Source organism: Pipistrellus kuhlii, unplaced genomic scaffold, assembly GCF_014108245.1.
Source record: "Pipistrellus kuhlii isolate mPipKuh1 unplaced genomic scaffold, mPipKuh1.p scaffold_m20_p_7, whole genome shotgun sequence".
Taxonomy (NCBI): Eukaryota; Metazoa; Chordata; class Mammalia; order Chiroptera; family Vespertilionidae; genus Pipistrellus; species Pipistrellus kuhlii.
In genome coordinates, this window is record NW_023425573.1 from 56,070,458 (window position 1) to 56,090,745 (window position 20,288).

Here is a 20,288-nt window from a genome sequence, read left to right on the forward strand (position 1 = left end):
CATTTGGGGGAGGTTGTTGCTGTTTTGTATATTATTTGGTAATTTTCCCAAGACCTAGATTAATTGATATCCTCAGGAGATGCCCTCTCTCTTTCCTATGCCTTCTGACCTAGGAAGGAGCTTCAGTCTCAGGCTACTGGAGTGGGTGGGACTTGGAAAATGCATAGCAACAACCCTTCTCGAATCTAGAAGGGTAAGGGTCTGGGACCCAGTACGAGGGGCAGGCGAGGGGCTGGGGCAGCAGCACGGGACCCTGGGGCTGCATGCCAAGCTGTGCTGCTGGAGGAGGCCGGGGTCAGGAGGCATCCTGCCCTGCCAAGAGGAGGTGGCAAACAAGCCCCGTGCTTCCTTTCATCTCTGCAGCCTCTGAACCTCTTTGTCTCCAGCAAAATGGTGAAAGCGAGTCCACACAACAGAAATGAGATCCCCAGAGTCACACCCCATCTTGAAATCAGTGTGAGCAGAACATCAGCGCCCCGAGGATTTTAGCCTCGTGCCTTTGAAATCTCCTCTTCAATAGGAATGATTCATAAGCTAAACTGATTCTGCAGCAGCTGTCTCCGCGATATTCCCAGGAGGGCACCGTAAATGGAAAAGCCTAAGCTTGAAGGATTAAGGATTCATCTTACCCCTCTTAGAAACTGAATTCCCCCAAAGTTTCTCAGTGCAGTCTCTTATAATAACCACTCTTGCGCCTCTCCTACATGCCAGGTGGGCCCCGCCTCAGAAGAAAGACCTGGCCCTGAAGGCCTCCAGGAGGCCACGGGGAAAGCAGGGAAAGAAGAGGTTCAGGGGCCAGTCTGTCAGCAAATGTGCTTTGTCTGGAGGACAGCCTGAGCCACAGAGCTCCGTGGCCCACAATCAAGCTGGGGTCACACGCTCACGCACCCACAGAGGCCAGGTGTGTGAGTGAATGAGGAAGGAAGCTGAAGATGAACTCATACTCATGGTGTGCATGGAGTGGGCCAGAGCAGACCAGAGAGCCCAGCCCCATTCACATGGGTCGGCCAAGGCTAGGGCCACCACAAGAGTATCATTTTAACAGCATCAAACCTCTCCTAGTCCCACACACTAGACATGTGAATAGAAACATGACCAGGACGATGAAGATCCCTGCTTTGAAGCTCACCCTTAACAGTATGGTGAAATCTTACCTAGTGTTGCTAGATCTTCAGAATTTTAAACCAAATTTGGACACTTAAAATTGTGTTAAGTCATTTCATTTTAAACATTGCCTAAAATTATAAACAAAACAAAACCACTGTGCAGGCCAAACAAAAATACGTCTGTGGGCTGAATCTGGTCCACAAGTTAACTTCTTTCATCTCTGACCTACAGTTTTTTGCATTTCTGAGGAGACGCCTCTCCTGGGTTCCTCCTTAGGGTAAATGATTTTCACAGAGATTTTCTGTTAGACTGGGCTTCAGTCCATACGAATACTCACACCACTGCTTAGCTTGTTGATGATTATTTTAATAAAATTATTATTACTATGACAGAGCTATTAACAAAGGATTTTTTTTTAATACTGAACTCCTGAGATTTTATTACTCCCCATTATTTTTAAACTCTTAAGGATACAATGAACTGGCTAAACATAACCATCCCTTAACCATCTCTATTGCCCAGTAAAAGCCACATGCACTTCAAGTTGTGTTCAGTCTCAGAGCCTGACATCGCAGCCCGCTGCAATCGTACCTCCATGGTGTGCGTTTTTCCTGACGAAGTCTGTCCATAAGCGAAAATTGTCCCATTGTAACCTTCAAGGACATCTGCAAGCAAGAAAAAACAAGTGAAATTAACCCATTACTCTGCTCATATGCATATTTTTAAATTACATTTTCCAAATGGTCCATCTCATTTTTCACACAATTGATATTTCGACTCCATTTGCTAAAATTAAATTTTTAAGTATAATAGAATTGTGAGGGGAAAGGCAGAAATGAGTCTCTTTTGCTCCACAAACAAGAGAAATGGACTCACATTCCTCCAGAACTTGTTAGGGTAGAGGGAAGCAGACACACACACTTCTCCCAGGAACATCAAAAAATTACCACAGATGTGGAGCTTATATTTTCCTTTTAGTAGAAAGATACTTGGGTTTTCTTCTCTAAGTTGCTCTCTTGGGATCAGCCAGGGGAAGAATCATTATTTGTTCCCTAAGTCTCTGGAGTGAGGTTCAGAACAGAATTTCTTTCCTGAAGGTCTGATTTGGGTTGGTCTGAACCCTGGCCCAGGCGAGCTCCTTGGGGAGGTTTCTTGTGAAGGCCGCACCAGAGCCCCTGCAGAGGAGCCGTGGGGGCAGGCCCCGCTCTGTAAACTGAGCCACACAGCAACAACCCAGTCAGCCCCCACACCGCCAAAGCCCTGACTCAAAGTTAATGCCTCTGTTTTTAGCGACTGAACCCATCAGCATCGGGGTTCCTTTAATGCACTGCGAGCACTGGGCACCCGCACAAGGCAGCCGGCTCCCATGGGGATGAGGAGGGTGTGATGGAGCCTGCTCTGTGCTGAAGATTATCTGTGGGAAATTCTTTCAAAGCAGCAGAGGTCATCAAAATACATTGTGTGCTTGTTTTCCTCCTGCATCCACATAAACCTCATGGAAAGGGGAATGGTGCATAATGAATATCCTTGACCACCCTCTCTACATAAGAGGAGGAGACTTCATTCCCCAAAGGGTGGTGCAGGGAGAGGACCCCACCCAGCTGTCCTCTTCAGGGAGGGAGCCAGGCAATCCCTCCAGCTAGCTCAGGTCCTGATCAGGTGTTCGTGGCTGATGGTTGGGTCTCTCTAAATTGTGTGATGCAAGCTGGTTTTTGTTGTTTTGTTGGATTTCCTAAAAAAAAAATATTTAATATACATTTTACTGATCTGAGGTTACTGAAGTCTGAACAGAAAAGGAAGTGGGATGTCCTTTAGGAAACTAAGAAAGGGAAAATTAAGTGGCAGGATTTGTTAAATCGTAGCAGCCCTCAAGATTTCTCATCAGGCTATACTGAGAGAATGTTCACACATATCAGACTTCTGGTAATGGTTTCCCTGGTAACAGGGAAAGCAAAAACTTGAAGAAGATGGAAGGGCTGGAGGTTCAAGCTTCAGTTTTCACTGAAAATGCCAACTTTGTCAGACAAAAATTTCCTCAGAGCTGAAATCAGTGGCCAGAGCAGAGAGCCTCTACACATACACGAATGTGATAAGCTTTGAAGGACCCAGGAAAAAGGTTCTGCATTTGGCTGTACTTTTTTATTTTATTTTATTTTATTTTATTTTATTTTATTTTATTTTGATATTGCATTGATTAAAGCTAGGGACAGGGAACAAGGAAAGGCCTGGGATAGAAGAAGTGGCAAGAGAGCCTAGGGCTTTGTCTCTGGAAACATGGGAAAGAAATAAGCCCAGACCCAGCTCCTGTCATCTCCCTGGGAAGCCAGAGAAAAACAGCTTCAGGGTAAGCCCAGGACTAACTGACGCTGCCCATGCTCCCCTGGCTGCGAGTCCCTTGGAACTGAGGAGAGAGAGATGTGCCTCTGGGGGAAGAATGAGAGAAAGGGGAAGGTGTGATGTGCTCCTGGGAGGGAGAGTGTGCTCCTTTGGTTGTATTTTTAAAATTCTATATTCATGGCACAAACAACTCCAGGCAACCAGAATTCTAGCTCCATCACCGCACTAAAACTTCTATTTCTTTTCTTTTTTTAATATTTTATTGATTTTTTTTTTACAGAGAGGAAGGGAGAGGGATAGAGAATAACATCAATCAGCTGTCTCCTGCACACCCCCTACTGGAGATGTGCCCACAAGCAATGTACATGCCCTTGACTGGAATCAAACCTGGGACCCTTGGTTGAGTCTACAGACTGATGCTCTATCCACTGAGCCAAACAGGTTAGGGCAAGCTTCTGTTTTGCAGACATTAAACATCCCTTCCCCCACCCCCACCCCCCCACCCCCATCCCCAACCTGAAAGGGCTTCCATGTAGGACGCATTCTGGGACCCATTAGCTCAGGCATTAGGACAGGGCTAAGGGAGCCAAGGCCGAGGGTCCAGCTGCCTCTGCTCCCAGGATTGGGCCCCTGGCCACCCTACAAGTGCCCACGTTCCCAGGCGGGGACTCTGAGCAACCCGCCACACCTCAGAGCCCGCGCCCCGCTGACAGGAGAAAGCCTGCGCGGGCTTCTTCCCCTGCAGAAAAGCAATGGGGCCGGGACACCAGACTGGGCCTCCCAGATGCCCCAGCCAGTCCGCCTCCCTGACTCCCCGCATGCTCAGCAGAAGGCAGCCCCGCCAACCCCAGGCAGCTGTGGCTCACCGAGTGCCCACGGGGTAAGAACTGGGACACATACGTGACCTTGTGCAGTGAGGAGCTGGCGAGCACATGGAGCTATATTAGAGAATCCCTGATTGCTTGCTGCTGCTATTTCAACACTGAGCACAGTGCTTTTCTTTTTTTAGGAAAAAGAGAGAAAATAAAAGCCCAACAGAACAAACTCCACTTGGCCTTAAAGTCTTTACAATCATGTTACAATAAATTCATTGTTGAAGAAACTGCCTAGTGCTCAAGGTTGAACGGAGTGATGGCTGCTCTCTATCAATTGAATTCTGAATTAGAAGGTAAATTAAAAAGAAAAGGAAAGAAGAGAAAAGGAAAGAAAACAAAAGGCCCTCTGAACCCAGTGTTCTCTATTTTCTCCCCACTCTGCGTTGGGGAGGGAGCTTGTTTGTTTACTTGCTTATTCTAAGTGTGGTCATTTCCTCCAGGTGGGAAGGAGAAGTGGGGAGGGCTGAGGGGGGGAAAGCACAAACAATGCCTTTGGAGACGGACCACTGAGAGGACAGGAGCTGGAGGCCTGAGCTAGCGCCACGCGGAGCCACACAGCCACCCACCATCTCGAGCAGAAACAGCCCACAAAAGGCACTTTCATCACAGTGAGTGGCAGCTCCCGGGCCAGAGGAAAGCATTTGTTTCAGTCTCTACCGTGACAAAAGCCACAGAGCAGGGAACCGGCTCAGCCAGACAGAACCTTCCTTTGTAACCGTTTCTGGCGTGATGTAATCTCAGCTCACACCACCGGCCAGCAGCACCCCACAAACACAGCACACGTCCATCTGGTGGCCGAGCAAACCCCGGAGAGTCCACTGCAGGCAGGAAGGGACTTCTCCTCTCCAAGGAGGAGGGAGGAGGGGAGTGGGATACTTGAATATATAATACTTGTTGTCTCTTCCTGCAGCCTCAAAAGCCAAGTTGTCAGTCCTGGTTTCGCTAATTCTGAGCCCAGGCCTTCCTGGAGCAGAAGGGCTAGTTCGGTTGTCTGGTGAGAATTTGGGGAGGGCGACATCACACCGACACACCATGTTCCCGCGGAGGCTGCCATGGCCTCCTCCCAGCGTTCCAGGTGAAATGGCCTGGCAGAGGCACCAGGGCCTCTGGCACCAGTGGCTGACACACAAGTCATCCCAGCTTGGAACCCTATGGCTCTCTCCAGTCAAACAAAGAATGCAAGTAGCCCATGTGCGGAGAATGTGGAGGCGATCCCACTGAATGCCAGGGCCAACCAGAATGCTGGGCTACTGAAATGCATTACTGGCAAACAGGCAGGGCCATCTGGAGGTTCTAGAACCGTGACCTCTATGCTTTCTCCTCTGCCTTCCTTCCACCCCCATTCCTGTCCCTATCTTATTTCAATGCCTGGGTTAACTGTCCATATGGCTGATAGAAAGAAACAACTCACAAAATAATTATTATTAAATGCTCATTTGCCCAGGCCTGTAGCTTAGCTCAGTTGGTTAGAGCATTGTCTGGATACACCAAGTTTGTGGGTACATACAATAATCAACCAATGAAAGCATAAATAAATCAATGGAACAAATTATTGATTTGAACAAATCAATCTCTCTCACTTTCTCACTCTCACACTCTCTCTCTCCTCCCTCCCCCTTCTTCTTCCTCTCTAAAAATCAATCAATAAATTAAAAAAATTTAAATGCTTGGATGGGCCTGCCAGAAAAGTGAGGACAGTGCAGAAAAATCCAAGTAAGTCAGACAAACTCAGGCTCAAATCCCAGCCTCACTACCCCTTAATTGACTTGGTCCAATTGCTTCACCTCAAATTCCTTTTTGGTACAATGGGGAAAATAATGCTTATATCCCATAGACCTGTTAAGATTTAAAATACAATAACATATGTAAAGTGCATAGAGGGTGCCTAATAGATAACAGTAGAGAAGTAAACATATCTCCTTAAAAGTCATATGTAATAACATAATAGTAAAATAGACTTGAAAATATTCTAAGCTTGAAATTCTTTATAGGCCTATATTGCCTACAGGATAAAGGCCACCAATTCCAACCAAACTCTGTTCCTGCCAAACTTTTTTTAAGTCTCATCCCCCTGCACCCTGTTCCACTATAAGTTGCCCAAACACGCCACATAATTTGTGTCTTTGTGCTTTTGCTATTCCCTCTGCCTATACAGCCTTTCTCCTGTCCTGGGGGTCCAACCTTTCCAAGAAGCCTTCCTTAATTCTCCAATTCCCTTTCATACCCATCAAAATTGGTATCCGGTGACTTTCTTCTGTGCTCCAATAGCATTTACACACACAACCACCTTAAAACTCATAATACCCATGTGAATGATTATTATGGCTGCATCTGTCTGTTTTCTTTTACTCAAAACTTCTTTCAGAGTCTTACATATCTTTGTTATCCAGTCCCTAGCAGAATCTACCACATGGTGGATATTTAATATGCAGTACTTGCATAAGGAATGGATGAAAGAAACAACCAAATGAATGAAGTTTAAAGAAACTAGATCTAGAAAACCACCTTCTCCAGCACTGGAGAGTCTACATCTAGTTTATTTGAAAGGCAAATGCCCTGAGTGACATCTGGAGTCTGGGACATAGTTTCTCTACCTCAACAACAGTATCCACTGACCCTGGTTTTTAAATCCTCGGTATTTATGGGAATCTTCCTATATACCAGGCTGGTAGTCACAAACCCTATAACCTCTTCTAGAAGAAAATTCCACATATTCTCTCAGAAAACATTTTGAAAAGCACCTCCAGACAAAGATGAGAGTGTGGGAGATGTCATGCTCTAGAATCAAATGTGTAAAACACTTAAAAACCCAGTGACATCGAAGGAAATGAAAAAATCCGAGAGAGCATAAAGTTGCCAGTTAAAAGGAGTCCTCTTGATCTCAAAAATATTAAGGGTTTAGACAGATTTGAAAGGAAAGCTCAGAGTCCACCAGCTTGTCATGAATCACAGAGACTATGGTGACCTTCACAGTCATCTAATTTAATTCTCGGCCCCTAGAAAAAAGGCCCCACAGCACCACCTCCCTTTCCCGATTTAAACGGGGCTTGTCATGGCAAGAGATAGCTTAGTTGTAACTGCAATCTATCCCAAGGAATTCTTTCCTACATATCTATGTTTGACCTGGCTGATGCCGAAATACATGGCCACTTCCCCTCATTTGGGGTTAAAAAAGATAACTCAGGTCTTCATCACTCCCTTCTTAATTTCCTTTCAAGGGAAACTAAGGTACTCTTTCTTGTTACAAAATGACTATGTTTATGCAATATTTATGGTGCCTGAAAAATGTGTTTATTATATCATATCAGGGCCTAATTTTATGCTAAATGGTTTTCTTTGTGGCTCACCATACATTGGGTCTCAAGTTATCCACAGTTAGGTCACATCTTCATGAGAGCTCCCAGGCTATTTCTAACATTTCTTACTTTAGAAAAATCCACACACCGAAAGGGGGACATGAGTTTCTCTAGTAAATAAAGACTTAAAGATTATCATTGCTGTTTGCTAATCACAGGATTTTTTTTTAATGGAGTTTATCTCTAATTATGATGACAATTTAGGGAGGGTGGGGATGTATTCAGATGGCCCTCATGCTTAGCACAGCATGTGGTAAATACTATTTGGTCCTGATAATGAAGAGGAGAGAAAAAGATGATGGTTCTGGCTCATATGTGATTAAATTTACTTTAAGGAAGATATGAACAAGTATAATGATAGAGGGAAAGGAAGGCTGACTAGGGACAAACTAGAACTATATGCTCCAAAAAAAACAGAGGGGAAAAAATATGTTTAGGTAGAAAGAGAAGCAAAAGAGTAGAAATAAAGAGGAGATGAAAATTACCATCCATGTAGGCTTATCCTATTAATTCAAAAAGAGCTCAAATTCAGGCATTTTTTTCCTTTTAGTTTTCTCTAAAAATGTTACTGTGAAGATCTTCAAAATTAATTGACTTTTGCAAAAGGAATGTGAATAGCCATACACCTCAGCAGGAACACTGCATACCGACAGGCTCCCACGCAGGTGGCCAGGGTCAAAATTAATCTAACAGATGTACCCAGGGCTGATTTTCATGAGTTCAAAGCATTAGGTTAGTCATCTCTGCTTCTAAAAATAAGCTCTAACAGGACAAGGTGTTTTTTTTTTTTCTTACTTTGTTTTTTATTTTTTGCTCTTTAAATCCAGAGCGGCCTATAAAGGTGGCAGCATCAAGACATTTGAAAGCACAAATGCCGAAGCATTCGCATTTGAAAGCGAGGATTTAATGATGAAAAGCAAAGTAGCAGGAGATGGCTCTCAGCTCAGTGCAGATGGTGAGCTCTGCAAGGCAAGCTCCGACCTGCCCCTGGTTGGAAAGGGTGAGGGAGGACGGCTGGCAAATGCTTCCGCTCCCTACTGTTCCTGTGACACAAATCACTCAGGGCCACGGCTTATCCCAGGGAAAAAGACGGATCTCCGGGACACAAATGTAGGCTTCAGGCTGCCTCGCTGGAGGAACCAATGTTGGAATCGGAGTGGGATGACTGAAAGTGGGTTAGAGGGAAGTATAATTAAGGAAAGCCGAGTAGCAAAAAACAGCTCAATAACCAGCAAGGTGGTGTGATTTTATGATGCTGGAAAAAATTCTTTGACGCTCAAGAATTTTTCCACATTTAAGGCATCTTTCTGAAGAGACCGATGCACAAAATAAACCCACCGAAAATATACAATTGGAGCATCCGGAATATATATATATCTCTCCTTGGGAGGAAAACAGAACTCGGCCACCTGCGGCAGTATTTTAAAACCAGCAGAGAAAAAGTGTGGTCGTAGCTCACCTTGCTTCTAAGTGATAAAATGGCTCTGCCAGGAAGGTGGCGGAAGAAATAAAGAGATCTCCTTGGAAAGGGGGTGTAGGGAGGTTAAATAACTTGCATGACATCCCCAGCAAATGAGGACCAGACCCCGGGCTGGGCTATCATTCGGTGGGCCCAATTAGCAGGCCTCTGCTTACAGTCAAAGCACATTGATTCTTAAGCTGCAAATACCACTTAATGTTCTCAATTACTCTGAAAGGCTCAGGAGAAAATAAAGGAATGGTGCTTACCTTTGACAATTTGCTTTGCACACGCACTGTAAACCTGCTCTTGGGTCGTGCTGGGAGGCAGGACTCGGTCGAAGACATACGGCTTCCCTTGCTAAAAAGGGAAGACAGAAGAAAAAAGGGGGAGGAGGGGAGAAAACACGTTAAAAGTTTAGGAATAAAAGCACTAATATTAATATAGACAACAGACACTAAATCCCTGGCCCTAATCTTTAAGGCAGTTCTTTCCCAAGACTAGGAAATATGTGTCCAGTGTTGAGGATCAGAGAGGAGAAAAGGTGGGGTTTTTTTACTTAAAATACTTTTTCTGACGAAAAGAAGGTTGACCCATCATTTGTTCATTTGAACTAATGCTGGTTTATTGAGACCTTATGCTCAACCGGGCGCTAGGCTGGATGCTGCCCAGAAAACAGTCCTGCCCGTGTGAAGCACTATCAGGCGTGGCAGACAACTAATACGCAAGCAAGCAAGCACAGGGGAAATGCAAAATGCCTAAGTGTGGGGCAAAAGGGAAGACAGGGAGGGCCCGAAGGCCTCACTGAGGAAGTGCCTGTGAAGTGGACCTTTAATGGATCAGAAAGACTGTGGCAAGTGAAGGGTGATGGAAGAACATTCCAGACAGAGGGCGAAGCAAGCAGGAGGGGCCCAGTGTGCGGAGATGCAGGAGGGTGGCAGGTCCAGGAAAGCGGGAGCCAGTGCCTGCAGGGCACAGCCAGCCTAAGGTGATGGGCTGATGGGCATGGATTTGACCCAATGGGAAGAGGACAGACCAGATCTAAGAAGCGGCTCTTCTTAGCAAGACATCACCGCTTCATGTCCCCAAGAACCCGAATGTTTTCTTCACATGCCCAGTGGTGCCTTCACTGGGTCAGGCTCTGGAGACAAAGGAAGCCATCCTTACAGCTGACCCAGTGATTGATTTCCCAGGTGTGGGGTCTTGGGATTTGGTTTGATGCTGGGCTGTGTGCGATTCCAGGAGGTAACTGTGAGGGGAAGCGGACAAGCACCGCCTGGCACTGTATGAGCCCTGCCGCCCGATCACTCGGCGTCCACCAGGAGTTCTTGGCATTTACATGCCAGGCACCGTGCTGGGCACTAGGGCAGGAGGTGGGTAAGACAGACACAGTCTCTCCCTTTTCTGTGCCAATGCTGCCCAAGCCTGACCCACAGGCGGCCCTTCAACTTCACTTTCCCCACGTGGCAGAGGGAAGGGCAGAAAAGGAGGTAAGATGAGCATCCAGAGCCACCCTCCCCCCTCCACCCACCCCTGCCCCGTGCTTCCCACACATGCTCTGGACACTAGGAGCCACCCAAGGACAAGTCTGACACCTCAAAAAGATAACTCCTCCTGAGGGACCCAGGGACAAGGCTTGTTACATCCTATAACCTTCACGCAAAGCTAAGCACACAGCTGTCAGACTGGCTTAGCATTTTACTTACTTATGACAAGGGCAGGTAAGGTCTCAGGCTTTAGGTGTTATGCTTTAGCTATATTCTTAGAAAATAGGATTGAGCCAACCAGGTAAGTAAGCTACTTCCAGTTTGAAGTAACTTATTTCAAATTGGAGGGGGGGGAAATGAAGAATTTCGCCCTAGCTGGTTTTGCTCAGTGGATAGAGCGTCAGCAGACTGAAGGATGCCAAGTTCGATTCCAGTCAATGGCACATGCCTGGGTTGTGGGCAGCCAATCAGTGGTTTTCTCTGATCATTGATGTTTCTATCTCTCTTTCCCTCAGCCTTCCTCTCTGAAATAAATCAAGATATATATAGATAGAGATAGAGATAGAGATAGAGATAGATATGGATATAGATATAGATATAGATATAGATATAGATATAGATTTTTTTTTAATGAAGAATTTCAAGGTGCCATCAAATAACTCCTGCCGTTTTTATACAAAGCAATAGAAATTATTATGTGAAACCCTCTTGCAATCTGGGATCCCTTGGGGGATGCCGGACTGCTGGTTTCAGCCCAATCCTTGCAGGCCAGGGTGAGGGACCCCACCGGTGCATGAATCCATACACCAGGCCCCTAGTCTATATATATATATATATATATATGAAAGCCTAAGTGACCATTACAACCAAATGATCAGTTCACCAGTCACTATGAAGTGCACTGACCACCAGGGGGCAGATGGTCAATGCAAGAGCAGCCCCCTGGTGGTCAGTGCACTGCCAGAGCCAACCTCCCATGGCTCCTTACCCTAGCCAGCCAGCCCCATCAGCCACCACTGCTAAACCATTCATAGAGACCTGCTTCTGGGTTGGGGTTTCGTACATGGCAGAGCAGCTCCCTCGCTGCAAACTACTGAAAGTCAGATCCTTGACACAAGGATTTGTCTCATTCCCACCTTTTCCCTTCCCTGGGGGCTACCTACTCACCAAGGTGGTGGCAGCAACATGGGAAGGGGGTGAGTAGGGGGAGGAACCACATGGTGGTGGGGCACCAACAGCGGCATCCAGCATATCCAGCATTCATTCCTTCCACACCCAGCCTGGTAACTATCGCCTCCTCTCCCGACCCCACTGGGACCTTCAGGCCCAGGCTGGGATAGGAAACCAGGGGTGGGTGGTGGCAGATGTGGCCCCTTTCCCAGGGGGCTGAAGGCCAACTCCATCCTTGGGGGCCAGTGGCCAACTTCCCATGGCCTCTCCCCCAACCCCATCAGCCAACCTCCTGTGCACCCACTCTCATGCACGAATTCCTGCACCAGGCCTCTAGTATTCATATAAAATCTTTGGTTAATCTCTTCCTCCTCCCCCCTTCCCTCTGAGATTCATCAGTCTGTCCCATGTCTCCATGTCTGTGCATTAAGCATTTGCCCCCTGATGGTCAGTGTGCATCATAGCTACCGGTCAAAAGGATACTTAGGTTTTTATATATATAGATTATGAAAAGGGATCATTTTTTTAATATTTTGTTCCCAGCAAGTTGCATTCATTACTACTTGGTTGAATAAGCAAGAGACTATTCCTCATCACAATCTATTGCCAACTATCTACCCACTACATTCTTATTAGCTTTATCTATTTTTATCATTTAACTAAATGTCAGTGGGGTAGAAGGTGAGAATAAAACACTCACAGAGTTTGCCTAAGTATTTGTCATCCTTAAAACCTTCTGGAAAGGAAATGCAGCTTTGCTTAGTTTAAAACAAATCAACTATGTCTCCAAACCTAATTAGAATCAGCAAATAAACCATCTTGTTTACAGCATGACTCTGCTCTGGGTTTTAGAGAAAACACACAGAATACAGAAGGGGGGGAGAATGACTTATACAATACAGTATATAGTACAAAAAGATGGGACTCCCCAACATTGTTCTTTGACTTAAGAAGTGTATTAGTGTGTATTATAGTTTCACTATAAAAGAGGTGGAAGTGAAATTTAACTCACTTAAATGTCATTTACCAAGTGAAAAATAGATAGTACGACAATCTCCCATGAACTGAAATTAACTCCCGACAAAAGCTGACGTCAAGAAAAGATAAAATTTAGAAAAAATAGTTTGTTATAAGACTTATCTTTCCAGGATTAACACATGAAGTACCATAGTTAAAGATATAAGAATGTTTATTTGTCCTTCCATGTGTGTACTAAGTTGGTTACATGCTTTTATTTTAGATGAGTCTTAAAATCTTGGGATTAAAATTTAGTGAATGATTATTTTCAAAAGACTGATTTGTGGTATAGCCAACTGTATAGAGAATTGCATTAAACAGCAGCAAAAATTTGATCACTCTTTGGTAATGGTCTAAAAGTCTGAGAGATCCTGCTGAAACCAGTTTGGCTCAGTGGATGGAGCGTCTGTCTGCGGACTGAAGGGTGCCAAATTCGAGGTTGCGGGCACGTCCCCGGCAGGGGGTGTGCAGGAGGCAGCTGGTCGATGTTTCTCTCTCATTGACGTTCCTAGCTCTCTATCACTCTTCCTTCCTCTCTGTGGAAAATCAATAAAAATATATATATATTTTTTTAAAAAGTCTCAGAGATCCTGACAGACAAAACTCATATCTGACTCCGCTGTAGCTGAAGGTTTCTGTGGGCAGGCCATTGCCAATGGGCTTGCTAGCTCTGGGTGTCACTAAGTTTATAGCTAGGAAATAATCTTTGGAAGGACATCTGCATACAAATGCTGGTGCTAACACTCGACACTGATGAGGAGGGAACACTCCATTCCAGCTACCTATTCAGGATGGGCTCTCTCCGATCTCTCTAGCTGCTCTCTCTCTCTCGCTCTCTCTCTCTCTCTCTCTCTCTCTCTCAGAGTCCTTTGCTGGTATCTCCTTCCAACTTCTAGCTAATGGTGTGTCCTACAGGCAGCCTCCTGTCTACATTGTTGACATTCACGTAACTTGATTGAACATATCCATCTAAGCTCCAGATTCATGCACTCAATTGCCTGGTGGACATATTTCACTTAGATGTCCATTAGCCATATCAAACTTAAAATGAACCAGCAAGCCCGCCACATCTGAGTAAGAACTGTACCACCAATCACCCAGTTACTCAGACTAAAATCATTCAGTATGCTCCACAGGTCCCACATCTACAATATATCCCAAATTCTACCACATCTCACCATCTATACCACACACCCTTAGTCCAAGCCACCATTGTTTCTCCTCTGGACAATAGCTACAGCCTCCTCACTGGTCTTGCTGCCTCCACCCTTGCTCCTGACGATCCAATTCCCACTGAGTTGTCAGAAGGACCTCGCTAAACCTGTAAGTCAGATGCCAGTATCCCCTCCCATAAAAACCGCAGGTGCCTCCTGTTATACTAACTAGCCCCTCTTCACCCTCAGCTCCTGCATGCTCCTCCATCTCACTGAACTTCCTCCGTACCTTGCATAGTCCTCGGTTCAGAAACCTTGCTCTTAACTCTCCTTCCCTGTAGCATTCTCGCACTGCAGATCTTCACTTGGCTGCTCTCTAACACCCTTCAGATCTCAACTCCAGTTTCTCTTCCTTTTCGGCTTCCATGATCCTAACCAAAGCAGCCCACCCACCTTGCCATCACTCTGTATCACATTCCCCTATTCAGTTTGCTCCAACTAGTATGTGACCTATTCCCAACCAATCAAAAGAACTGCTATAATGAAAGCGTTTAATCAACTAAGACAAGCTACACAAGTTCCAAAACCTAATTCCATGTAGGCAAACCTGCTGCAGTTTATGAAGGACACACACTTCCCAACGGAAACCACAGTCAGCCAGCTTTGCCATGGAGGCCTCCACCTGGAGCAGTGAGAACTGCGAGGGGCAGAGCAACTAAGAACTCACCACATACAAAAACTAACAGCAGATGGTTCTCACATTTTTATAATTTAAAAAAAAATTTTTTTTTTTTAAATCAAACTACCAGAATTCCTATCAGGGCTGTTGAGAGCAAACTGTCTGTGAACCATATGGCCTGTCTATTAATACATTTGACCCGTTAGCCCACAGTTGTTCCCCCGCCAGGACAGAAGGCTACTCTGGGAGATGGAGGAAAGCAGAAGACCCGCTTAACGGTTCAGGAGATGGGCGCCAGGCGGGTGTTGAGGAAGCAGAAAGGAGTTAACAGCAGGAAGAGATCATCAAGACGAAATCTAATAACAATCTCTAAGACCAGCCAAGGGTTGTGGCCAAAGGTGGCCAATGATGTAAATGACTTTACTTCTATCTTTATTAAGAAAGAAAAAAGAGAGAGCACCATAAATTTCCACAGCAAGATTTAAACTCACTTCATGGAATTACCTTTGGACACTGTGGAGAATGCAGAAGAGGAACTGACTATTGAGAACAATCATTACCTCTCTGCCCAGGTGTTAGTGTACCTTCATTCCTGAAAGTACAGGAGAAAAGCTTCTTTCAGCCTATTCTAGCCACCAACTGTCCACTCACACCATCACCAACCACTGTGGGTCCAAACTTATGTCTTTTTTTTTTTTTTTTTTTTTTTTACAGAGAGGAAGACAGAGGGATAGAGAGTTAGAAACATCAATGAGAGAGAAACATTGATCAGCTGCCTCCTGCACACGCCCCCCTGGGGACGCGCCCACAACCAAGGTACATGCCCTTGACCGGAATCGACCCCGGGACCTTTCAGTTCCTAGGCCAACGCTCTATCCACTGAGCCAAACCGGTTTCAGCTCTTTTATGTCTTAATTTAATTTTCATAGTAACTCTGTGAGGTAACTATTATTATCCCCATTTCACACACTGGAAAACAAAGGCCCATTCACATGATCAGTTCTATTACTTTTGGGAAATAATTTTAAGGCTCTGGTTTCAAGTGTTCTTTCTTTAAACTCTGCTGTTTTCCTAAATGGCTTATGATTTATTGTAATCATAGGAGGCATTCAGAACAGCATAAGACTAATATGAAAGATTAAAGCAAATGATTCACGAGGTAACAAAAGACACCCACCCTAGTAGCCTCTATAGCGATCAAGCAAGTGTTAACCATGATGAAGGTGGCGCTGACATGAAACCAGTGAGGAAGGAAGGGCTTAATCCAACATTAGGGAAGAAGGACAAGGATGGCAAGAAAAGTGTGGCTGTGCACATGGCAAGCCTTCCTGGTAACAGACCAAAGACTTGCTATTAAAAGTTGAAGTTATTAAGAAAAATTCTAGAATTTCTCAAGAGCCAAAAGGTCCTTCAAGGCCATCCCAAACAAACATTATGTTTTACAAATAAACAAAATCTGGAGAGGGTAGATGGTTTGCAAAAAGTCACCCAGCCAATTAAGTAGTTAACAAATCTGTGCCTAGAATCCTGACCTCCTGGCTCCCTATCTGGGGTTCCAGAAGTTCTGGCTTTAGAACCAGTTGCAATCTCCCCAGACATCAAGGAAACAACAAGCATAAGTCTCTGGTCCTTTTTTTTCTGCTTTCCTCCCAATCAATTCTAAATTATTTCCAAATATATAACTGATTCATTCCATGAATGAAGTCCTTGCTATGAGAACTGGAGTAGGACAGCTGAAGCATTAGAACCCCAGCTGCTAGAGTTAATAGGAAGGTTAGAGTCAACCCATCCAACCTCCTCTCAATGCACGCCTCACTCCATGGCCTGATGGGTGACGGTGAATGTGCTCAAAACTCAACAAGCTCTAAGTATCAGAGAGCTTGTCCTTGTGTTGATCTGCCTCCCTGAAGCATTAGACCTGGAATTGTCCTCCAGAACAAGACACCCCGGGACCAAAGACCTACCTACATCCACATAGCAACTTTGTCTTACTTAGAGAACTAAGTATTCAACCGCCAAATTTATTTTACCTACCGTGTTTCCCCGAAAATAAGACATCCTCCGAAAATAAAACCTACTTACAGGTTTCCTTCTAAGTGAAATATAAGGCATCACCCAAAAATAAGGCCCCCCCTAGGCTAACCATGAGAGATTTGGTCCACTGATTCTGAAAGAAATGGAGTCACAGAGATTCACCAGGAAATTCAGGAATTGGATTGTTATGATGATGTTCCAGAAGATGATGACATGATTGTCATTGAATAAATGAGTAAATTCTTGATTCTGTAGGATTCACAGTTTGTCTGGTTTGTGTGGACAACTACCGTACTACCGTACCGTATACAGGTAATAAATTTCCTTTATTTTCATTTAACAATAAATGTGTACCGTATTCTCCTTCATGGAAAAATAAGACATCTCCTGAAAATAAGACCTAGCGCATCTTTGGGAGCAAAAATTAATATAAGATACTGTCTTATTTTCAGGGAAACAGGGTAAAAGAGAAAGAGAAAGACAAATGCATTTCCCTCCTAAAAGCTGTATGGATTTGTCTTAACTTGAAGAACTCCAAGGATGTCTAAGGTTAAGCCATCAGTAAAGCATTATGTTTATTTGCACAAGAAGAAATTAAATAAGATAAACTAGAGACCGTGAAGGGCTTTTTGGTAACAAGCTGACAGAAAGTTTCCAAAACATTAACTGAAAAGTAGAAGTCCTTCAGTTAATGTTGATACTCATTTTTATCAACACAAATATCCTGCAAGAAGTTTTGCTTATTGAAATTTCACCCCTTTAATAACAGTGTTCAGTTCAGTGCTTGTCAGAATATTCACAAAGTTATGGAAATGTCACCACCAATTCCAGAGCATTTTCATCACCCCAAACAGAAAGTATGTACCCACAAACAATGACTCCCCAACCTCCAATTCCCCCAGCCGTGGGCAACCACTAATCTACTTTTTGCCTTTATATATTTGCCTATTCTGGACATTTCATATAAATTGAATTATATAATATATAGCTTTTTGTGAATGGTTTCTTCCACGTAACATAATATTTTCAAAGTTCATATTCTATCATGAATCAGTATTGCGTTCCCATTTATGACTGAATATTCCATTGTATGCATTTACCACATATTATGTGTCCATTCATCAATTAATGGACATTTGGGTTGTTTCTACTTTGGGGTTACTAGAATGCTGCAGTCATATAAAAGTTTTTTATGTGGATGCATGTTTTCCTTTCTCCTGGGTCTATATCTAGAATTGGAATTTGAGGGGTCATAAGATAATTCTATGTTTAACTTTTTGAGGAACTGACAAATTGTTTTCCAAAGTGGCTGTACCATTTCAGGTTGCCACCAACAGTATATGAGGGCTCCAATTTCTCCACATCCTTTGCCAACACTTGTTACTGTCTGTCTTCTTTATTATAACAATCTTATTAAGGTATGCAATGGTATTTCTCTGTGATGCTGACTTACATCTTGGGAGAACTTTTTTAAATTGAAATTTAATATACCATAAAATGTATTTTTACATACACATTATGGATACAGAGATGTCGCCAACCATTTTAACACACTGTTGTGCTATTATCTCAACATTTATAAGATGGCCCAACATGAGAGAAACATCTTATGAAAGTAGAAGTTATACACATTCATGTGCTTTATGAAAGAGAACAGTGAACCAGGAGGAGGTGACTTAAAAGGGATTTCCGTAGGGTTTCTGTGCCCCTCACTGCAGTAACCAATTCTGAGTGTTGCCCAAGGAAAGCAGAAATGAATTCAAAGGCACTTGGGTATCATTCCCATCTCTTGGAGGCTGCTTCCCCATCTGTAAAACTGAGCCAATCATACCCACAATGCAGGCCTCCTGTGAGGATTAGATATGCTCATGCAAATGAAGAATCTAGGGCAGAGTATAGTGTTACGGAAGATGCTCAAGATGTGGTCAGCACTGTTTTTGCAATAAGAAATCTGGACCAATTTATAACCAGGTACTTGTGTTATAATGTATCGACTCAGAAGGTTGGCATGCTGGTGCCCTTACAACATCCAAGTAGCAAAGCACACCTCGGGCAGCTTCTGGCCCACAGGTCTGTGACTCATGAGCCTGGATCCACGGAGCACAGGGTCATTTAATTTCTGAGGGTCCAAGGCCATCCTATACATGCTTTAAAAACAAATAAAATGTCTATATCCAGCCATAATGCTTGTTCAAGAAATACAAGGAGCTGAGTCCATAGAGTCCACGGAGACTCACCCACTTTGCTAGTACAGCTTTAGAGCTTCCTGGAAACTTTCGTGTGAACCCCAACTACAATCCTGAAATAGATGCTTCCCGGGTCCTGACCATGACCTTTCAATCATCACCATACTTCACAGGCCGGCCCCACCTCCAACACCTGCATCTCTCTGCCTGAACGCTGGCTGCTGGCAGCCAGTGTATGGCCTGCAGGTGGCCAGGACCTCCCAGCACCGACCCAGCAGTCTTCAACCAATGGCTGGCAGGAGTTGGGGTAAATACTTTAGCTCCCTCACCCAGGAGTGGAAGTAGAGGGGGGTGATTCTGGCTCCCAGAGTTCCCCACCGGGGAAAAACTCCCATTGCTCGGGGTGGGACGTGGTGTGATGCCAGCCCCACCTTGGTTCCCTCAATTTCCTGCCTCACATCACCCTTCCTCAGTGTTCCCTGGATCGGCCTCCCAAGGAAGCTTGCACTTGAATCCTGGTCTCAGGATCTGCTTCCGGGATCGGGCAAAACCTTAGACGTGCTTTCCAGTGTTTCACTCAGCAGGTCCTAAGAAATTCCGGATTGTGGAATCACTTACGGAGCCATCACATTTGGCTGATGTCCAGAGAAGGGGGTGAGTGAAAATGGAAATCCTTGTTAAAATTTAACAAGCTGTGAGCTTGGGACACTGGCCTAGAAAAAAGGGCACCTTTTTCTTCATAAAAGGGCGCTGGTCACTTGCTAAACCTTGGGCGCAGGGGGCCCCGTCTGCCCAGATCACACAGGACTGCTGCCGGCGGCTGCAGGCCCCGGCCTCACAGAGCGCCTGCGTACGGGTGGGGTGGGTTCTCGGGAACAGTCTGGACGGTGATGAGGACTCACACCTGCCAGAGGAGCACCTGGGAGATCAGACACAGGACAGCGTGAACAGGTGCTGGGTGCTGGAGGAGGGAGAGTATCTCTCTAGTGTGTCTGAAACTTTACCAGCTGACAGTTCTCGTTCCCCACACCCACACTCTATGATTTCAGCCGTCACAGAGCTGCCCTCTCTTCTAACCCTTTCACAACTACTTACCCCACCCCCACCTTCCCACTTCTCTGGAGCCGGCCTGCAAGCCCCCAGAGCCCGCCGTGCGGAAGCACTCCAGACCTGACAGTGACCAGCAGCTCCTTCCTGTCACTGTGACATCCTCTCCCAGGTTCATCAATCTGTAATCGGAGCTGCACAAGGAAACCCTATGGTGAAGCAGCCTGCTCTCTCCCATCAGCTGAACCCTCCACTCCAGCTCCATCTTCTCACCCTCCACTGCCTGCCCCCCCGCAGCGCTGGGATGGCTCTGGGACTGGGTCTATGACTGCTAAGCCAGAGCTGGACCCAGTCATTCCCATCCCATTGCCGGTACTGGC

At 45.1% G+C, this 20,288-nt stretch overlaps 1 protein-coding gene across 3 annotated transcripts in view; it reads right to left on the reverse strand.

Moving 5' to 3' along the window:
• Positions 1-20,288, reverse strand: part of KIF5C (kinesin family member 5C) — a 150,465-nt gene that overhangs the window by 90,541 nt on the left and 39,636 nt on the right. For all 3 annotated transcript variants that reach the window (XM_036421238.2, XM_036421239.2, XM_036421237.2), the window contains exons 2-3: positions 9,404-9,494; positions 1,699-1,772 (exon numbers count right to left, since the gene is read on the reverse strand). In XM_036421238.2, coding sequence (XP_036277131.1) covers positions 1,699-1,772; positions 9,404-9,494 — 165 coding nt within the window. The remainder of the gene's footprint in view (positions 1-1,698; positions 1,773-9,403; positions 9,495-20,288) is intronic.